Source organism: Muscardinus avellanarius (assembly GCF_963383645.1).
Source record: "Muscardinus avellanarius genome assembly, chromosome: 3".
NCBI lineage: Eukaryota > Metazoa > Chordata > Mammalia > Rodentia > Gliridae > Muscardinus > Muscardinus avellanarius.
This window is the reverse complement of record NC_137788.1, coordinates 103,668,471-103,676,222: the sequence shown is the minus strand read 5'-3', so window position 1 is coordinate 103,676,222 and position 7,752 is coordinate 103,668,471. Positions and strand designations below refer to the sequence as shown.

General features: G+C 39.4%; 1 protein-coding gene across 2 annotated transcripts in view; it reads left to right on the top strand.

The window, feature by feature from the left end:
- Positions 1-847: 847 nt before the first annotated feature.
- DENND2C (DENN domain containing 2C) overlaps positions 848-7,752 on the top strand; it is a gene marked incomplete at both ends in the record, with an annotated part of 54,903 nt that continues 47,998 nt past the window's right edge. Inside the window, 4 exons of one of the 2 annotated variants that reach the window (XM_080692470.1) lie at positions 848-1,677; positions 2,470-2,606; positions 3,230-3,342; positions 3,930-4,100. In XM_080692470.1, coding sequence (XP_080548596.1) covers positions 848-1,677; positions 2,470-2,606; positions 3,230-3,342; positions 3,930-4,100 — 1,251 coding nt within the window. The remainder of the gene's footprint in view (positions 1,678-2,469; positions 2,607-3,229; positions 3,343-3,929; positions 4,101-7,752) is intronic. The other variant, XM_080692471.1, reaches the window with a different exon arrangement.

The following is a 7,752-nucleotide window of genomic DNA, read 5'->3' as shown; positions in this document are numbered from 1 at the left end:
TGTAAACCTGCAATCCTCCTGTCTCAGCCTCCCAAGTACTGGGATTACAAGTGTGTACCACCGTATCAGCTCTATTTAATTAATTTAAAAAAGAGCTAGAATACCTCTGGGTTCAATCCCCAGCACTACTACTACTACTACTACTACTTCATTAGTTCTTGTTTCATTAAGAGGTTTCAAAGAGAATTGATTTACTATAAAATAATATTGTGTACATTTATGTGTAATATCCTTTTTTGTTTGTTTTGTGGTACTGGGGGTGGAACTCAGGAGCATTCTACCTCTGAGCTGCACTTTTTATTTTGAAATAGGGTCTCACTAAGTTGCTAAGGCTAGTGGCAAAGCTGTGATCCTCCTGTTTTAGCCTCCCAAGTGCTGGGATTACAAGTTTGGGCCTCCATACCTAGCTATGTGTAATCTCTTATAAAACCTCATTCTACTTTAGGAAATTAGGTATGGTGGAATGTTAAATCTGACAATTTGAGAAATACCACAAGTAACAGTATCATTTCACCATGTTGGGGATGCCTTTATAAAGTTGAATGACAGGTACATTTTTACATATGTAGTGTCCATGAATTACTTAGGGATAGGTGGGCAATGTTTTAGTGGAGTTTAAAATTAGAAAATTATAAAACTATGTTAACATGTTTTTGTCTCATCTTAACAGGAACATTAAAGATTGAATTTATAAACATTTTTATGAGGATCAATGATCAAAATTGTTCTCGTCATAAAGACATTTCCAAATTAAACATGAAAGGAAAACATTGGAATCATTTTGCTTCTGAAAGGATAAAGGATACAGTGTTTCACAGTTACCTGTAACTAGCTTTGTTCACTTGTCATGCACCCCACTGGGAACATGGATGTTGGTTTTTCTCGTTCTGCTGTTCAGACTCTGTCAAGAAGTCACTGCAAAAACATCAAACAAAAAATTTCTCAGTGGGAAGGAAGGACTAATGGTCTGTCTCATCCAGCTAAGTGGCAGCCAAAGGACTTTGGAGTGAGATATAATAACTGTCACCAAGATATTCTTCCTAAGAAAAATCCTGTTGCTGAGGGAAACAGCAAAAAATTGGATATAACCAACTCTCAAAATGTAAGTTCAGACATGAATGAAGATGCCAGAGGCCATGATCAAATTGAGGATGAAAGTGAGAATCATGAATATCATGATGATACACCCTCCTTTAAAAATGATTTAGAATCCAGTTGGGTATGTTCTAGGGTCAAACAAATCGAAAGCTGGAAAGAAGCTGTTTTAGATCCAGAGACTTCGTTACCTCCAGGAAACTTCTATACCTCACAAGTGTTATGGAAGAAAATAGAAACACTTCCCCCAGATAAAGTCTTAAATTTGGCTTTAGAACATTGTGACTCTTCAGAAAAAGAACTGAATTTCAGAGTTCTGGAAAGTTCATATGGAATAACCAAGAGCTTAGAAAATATTTACTCTGAACCCGAGGGGCAAGAGAATGGACCTTCTATAAATCCTTTGCCAAAACCTCGTAGGACATTCAGATATTTATCTGAATCTGGTGTTATGCCATATAAAGAAAGAAACTGTGACAAAAAATACTGTGAACATAATTCTTGTGTAGAATCTTCTTTGGCCTTTTCTCAAGACCCTGAACCAAAGAAATATGGTGGAAAAATCCGAAGGAGATCTAAAAGGTATGTTTTTATTCTAAATGGGTAATGAAGTGTACATAGTTTCCTTACAGGACTACTGAGTTTCCTTTTCCTTTCAAACCAATTTCTATTTCCCAGTTTAGTTATAGCCCTAGTTAATTTTTTCCACTCTTCTGGACATCTTAAGAAATTTACTTCACACATAACAAAAAGATTCAGTGCCCAGATACAAGGAAAGAAAACACGATAGTGGGGAGACAATGAAACTTTAAAACCAAACCACTGAGCCAGACGTGGTGGCGCATGCTTGTAATCCCAGCACTTGGGAGGCTGAGACAGGAGGATTGCACAGGTTCAAAGCCAGCCTCAGTTACTTAGTGAGACCCTGTTTCCAAATAAAATATAAAATAGGTCCAGGAGTATAGCCTGGTGGTAGGAATATAGTTCTGTGGCACAGAATGTTTGCAGGTGAGCACTTTACTGGCACATGGCCCTGGATTTGATTCCTAGCACTGCAAAGAATTTGTAGGGAACCAAGTATGTTTTTGCACTTTATATAGAGCAGGCATGCTAGCCTTACCCCACTTTTAATTAGGGCATGACCTTAATAAGAGAACCTAATGAGGAACATGGATGTGGTTGGTTAAAGTACAGTTTTCTCACGTGCATTGAGGATACATACCAGCCTAGTTAATTATTCTTCAATGTCTGGTAACACCTCTGTAGTTTTGTATAGAAGTCTACTATTGAGTCCTGTTGACCTATACAATTTTTGAAGTTAAGACAATTAGAGTTTTGAAAGTTGTAACTTTAAAATATATCTCTTTTCTTAAGGAAATCTTTTGAATTTGAGGATATTCAACACTTTCGAAATCGGAACTCACAGAAGATTCATGAAGAATTTGGAAGAAATTCTGGCTCAGCACTTTACTGTACACAATCTGAGGACAATATCTATGAGGATATCATATGTAGGTGTCCACAACTTTGCAATTAAATTTAATTAGTATGTTTTTGTTGATGCACTTAATTGTAGGATGATATTTTCGTTTATAATCAGCTATATCTTATTTGAGGTTTGTCTTTGTAATATAGAAACCTTTGGTGTATAAATTCTTTTTCTTCTTTAATGATTTTTATATCTAGTGTTAATGGACTTCTTAGTTTAGAAGTAAATGTTTACAGTAAATACAGTAGAAGTAAATATATTACACCAATATATATATATTGGTGGTACTGGGGTTCCTCAAAACACTTCTACCTCGGGATTACACTCCCAGACCTATTTTATACTTTTTATTTGGAAACAGGGTGTCTTTAGCCAGTGTGGCTGGCTTCGAACCTACGTGATCCTCCTGTCTCCGCCTCCCAAGCGCAGGGATTACAAGTGTGTGCCACCACGCCCAGCTACAGTATAATATTTTGAGAGCTCTTTTAGCTTAATTGAATATCTAAGTGGTTGATAAGTACCATTAATCTTGAGACTGCATCCCTACAACAATATAGAATATAAGAAAACTGAGTATAGTCAGTTTTGCCATCTGTTTGCATCTAATTATGTTCTTCTAAGCAATTTTTTTCATTATTTTTCAAGATCCCACCAAAGAAAATCCCTATGAAGATATTCCAGTGCAGCCCTTGCCTATGTGGAGAACCCCGTCGGCATGGAAGCTCCCGCCCCCGAAAAGTGCTTTCAGAGCACCCAAGGTACAGCCAGAGGGCTCACTGAAGAAGACACTAAGATCACACTTGTGATCTGTACAGAGAGGTCGAGGTGGCTTAACTGGGAGTCAAACTAAGAGTCACTGACAGGCAGGTTTTGGGGGTAGCTGTGTTTTTTAGGCAACACAGGGATTTTGGTTTTCATTTTATTTTTGCTTTGTTGTCATTTTTGTTATTGTTTTAGCACTTCAGAAAATTGAATATGAGTGTGTTTAAACAAGCTATGAACTTTTCAGTTCACAGTATAGTCTCTGCAACTCTGTGTTAGTCTCACATCTGCCTCTGACCTAAATTGCCTGCCTGATCCCTGGATGCATTGGTGAATCTCGACTTGAGTTAATGAAGACTGAGCTCTTGCTCTCTCGAAATTTGATTATACTGGTGTAGGAGAACTTTGGATCAGAAGCCTGGCAAGCTGCTTACCAGTGGTGAAAAATAAAGGATGTTATTCGCACTTGAGACAGTTTTGATGGAAAGATGAATACATTTCCAGGATAGCTTTGAATTTGCATGAAAACACAGACATTGACTAGCTGATCTTGCCTTTACCAGACCTTCTTTTCTTGTTTTAGCTTCCTCCCAAACCACAGTTTTTTCACCGGAAAACTATGGAACTAAAGAACTCCCAAGCGTTTTTACGGTCAAAGCTCACAAAGGACACCACTTTGCCTGTCACTTTAACTGAGTGGAAACTTTTCCGAGCTGGAGAAGTTGCTAACAGGAGAAAGATAAATCTTCCAAGGGTAAGGACTCCAGTACTCTCATTCTTCAAATCTTGCTTGAGTATTTCCATAAATAAGAATAAAGCGACTTTAGACTGAAATGAGTAACAGGGTAGAACTGACCTATTGCAATTGGAAGATGGGTAAGCAGCCTTAAGTTTTAACCTTGCTCAGGGTTTCTTGTGGACTTGGAAAGCAGTGCTCTGTGGAGGCTTCTCTGCCATTACCTTAGCTCTCAGGAGTCAGCTGCCCGTTTTAAGGAAGCCTCAGCAGCTCACACAAAAGGACATTCTGAGCCAGGTGTGGTGGCATACACTTGTAATCCCAGTCCTTGTGAGGCTAACACAGGAGGATTGTAGGTTTGAAGCCGGCCTTTCAACTTAGTGACACCCTGTTTTCAAATAAGAAATAAAATTGGACGGGGGTATAACTTGGAGGTAGAATGCCCCTGGGTTCAATCCCCAGCAACACAATAAAATAAAATAAAATAAAGAGCAGGGCATGGTGGCACATACTTGTAATCTCAGTACTTAGGAGGCTGAGACAGGAGGATTGCAGGTTCACTGCCAGCCTCAATGACTTGTGAGGCCCTCTGCAGTGCAGTGAAACAGTATTTTTTAAAAAAAATAGGGCTGAAGGTGTAGCTCAGAGGTAGAACAACCCCCCCCCACACACAAAATAGATTTCTTGTACACACACACACACACACACACACACACACACACACACACACGGTTTTTTTTTAGGAGAGATAAACACTTAAGAAATTATATAATTTTTTTTTATAGTACTGGGAATGGAACCGAGGGGCATTCTACCTCCAAGCTACACTCCCAGCCCTACTTTTTTATTCTTTATTTTGAAACAGAGTCTTACTGAGTTGTGGAGGTGACTTACTAAGTAGCTGGCCGTGAACCTGGATCCTCCTGTTTCAGCCTCTCAAATGCTGGAATTACAAGTGTACACCACTATGCCTGGCTTTCTCACTGAGTTGCAACAGGCCTCACTAAGTAGTATCTGAGCCTGTCTGCAAACTGCGATCCTCCTGTCTCAGCCTTCCAAATGCTGGGATTACAATCATGCACCACCATGCCTGGCTCTAAATATATGTGTGTGTGTGTGTGTGTGTGTGTGTGTGTGTGTGTGTGTGTGTTACTGAGGATAGAACTTAGGGGCCTTCTACCTCTGGGCTACACCCCTGACCTATTTTACATTTTATTTAGAAACAGGGTCTCACTAAGTAGCTGAGACTGGCTTCAAACCTGCGCGATCCTCCTGCCTCAGTACTCCCAAGCATGTGCTACCATGCCCGGCTCTCTAAAAATATATATTTTTTGGTGGTACTGGGGTTCCTGGAACCCTTCTACATCCGGGCTACACTCCCAGACCTATTTTATGCTTTTTTATTTGGAAACAGAGTCTCTTAAGCCAGTGTGGCTGGCTTCAAACCTGCGCGATCCTCCTGTCTCTGGCTCCCAAGTGCGGGGATTACAAGCGTTCACCACCACGCCTGGCCTTTAAAATTATTTTTAAACTCTATTTTTTCATTCAATTTGTTTTTAAGATTGGCAAAATACAATGTAGGTAGTAGTAATGTAGAAATCAAATCATTTAAATATTATTCCTTTACTAATCCCATTTGAGTTAACTGTATGTACTCATTTAGTGCACAGTTTTTGAACCTGGTTGAATGTATGTATGTATGTACATACATACTTACTGTTGTGGTACTGAGGGTTAAACCCAGGGATATTATACCTCTGAGCTACATCCCCGAGCCCTTTTAATTTTTTTTTTTAAATAAGGTCTTACTAAGTTGCTGAGGTCTCACTGAGTTGCTGAGACTACTGAAACAATCTTCCTGTGTCAGTCTCCCAAATACTGGGACTATAGAAGTGCTATACCATGCATGGTTTATACCTGATTTTATTTTATTTTATTTATTTATTTTTTATTTATTTATTTATTTATTTATTTATTTATTTATTTATTTATTTATTTTGGCAAAGCAGACTTTATTGGGGCGCCGGCCACCCCCAGCCTGCCCCTGCCTCCAGCCCGGGGTGACTCACCGGCTCCCAAGGTGGCAGCGGTGGCGGTAACGCCCACACCAAGTATACCTGATTTTAAACAAAAGTCACAGCTGTTTTTTTGCTGAGTGACTGCTAGTTGGTTCCTTGGGAAATAATCTGTTCCACAGTTACTTTAATTCTTCTGATCTGTTCCCTATCAGAGGTTTAAAGAACTACCAGGCATCCTGCAGTAGCTTTCTTCTTGGGTGGATCATGGTGACACAATGAAGTAGCTTCCCACGTGGCCCAGTTTTCAACAGATCATGTGATCATAAGGTACAGAATACAAACACCTGAGGGATCGCATTTAAGATTCCTAAACCTTGGCTGGGCTGGTGGCTCATTGCTGTAATCCCAGATCTTGGGAGGCTAAGACAAGGATTGTAGGTTTGAGGCCAGCTCACAATAAAATAAAAAATAAAGCCAGGCATGGTGGTGCTCGCTTGTAATCCCAGCATTTGGGACGCTGAGTTAGGAGAGAATCACGATTCATGGACAGCTTCAGCTACTTAGGTCCTTTGCAACTCAGACCATTTCAAAATAAAGAATAAAAATTACGGATGGGGGTATAGCTAGAAAGTAGAATGCCTCCGGGTTCCATCCCCAATACCATAAAATAAATGAATGAATGAATGTAGGAGCCAGACATGGTGGCACACACTTATAATCTCAGTATTTGGGAGACTAAAACAGGAAGATCTCAGGTTTGAAACCAGCCTCAGCAACTTAGGGAGGACCTCAGAAATTTAGGAAGACCCAGTTTCAAAAAAAAAAAAAAATAAGTCTGAGAGTATATCCTAGAGGTAGATACTGTGGATTGAACCTAGGGACCTATTTTGGGCTGATGTACAGTACATTCTCTAAGCAACACCCCAGCCTTTTTTATTTTTTATTTTTTAATTTTTTGATGTTGAGGCATGAACCAGGGGCATTCTATCTCTGAGCACACTTCCAGCACTTTTTATTTTGAAACAGGGTCTTGCTAAGTTTCTAAAGCTGGCCTTGAACCTGTAATCCTCCTGTCTCAGCCTCTCAAGTCCTGGGCTCACAGGCATGTACCACCACACTCCACTTAATATTTAGTAATTGTGGATCGTAGAGTTTAGTGAGACCTCAGTGCTTTATGTACTTGAAGTACTCAGAGCCTCTTCTCTATCTGATAACAAACTCTTCCTTTAATAGAATTTTCACAAAGGTTTTTGGAGAAATGAGGAGAGAGAAAATGGTGATAAACTCTTGATTGTCAGACAGGAACAGACTATCAGCTTTCTGCCTATGGCCTTTCTAGTATTTAATCTTTCTTTGTGTGTGTGATACTGAGAATTGAATTCAGAAGCATTCTACCTCTGAGCTATACTCCCAGCCCTATTTTTTTTATTCATTTTTATTTTATTTATTTTGAAACAAGGTCTTGCTAAGGTGCTGAGGGTCCCACTAAGTTGCTGAGGCTGGGTTCAAACCTACAATCCTGTTTCAGCCTCCCAAATACTAGAATTACAGATGTATACCACCATACCCTGTGTATTAAATATTGTAGGGTCACATAGGAAGTTTGATTTTAATATCTTCAGGAACAATATCCCATAAGAAAAATGTATTTT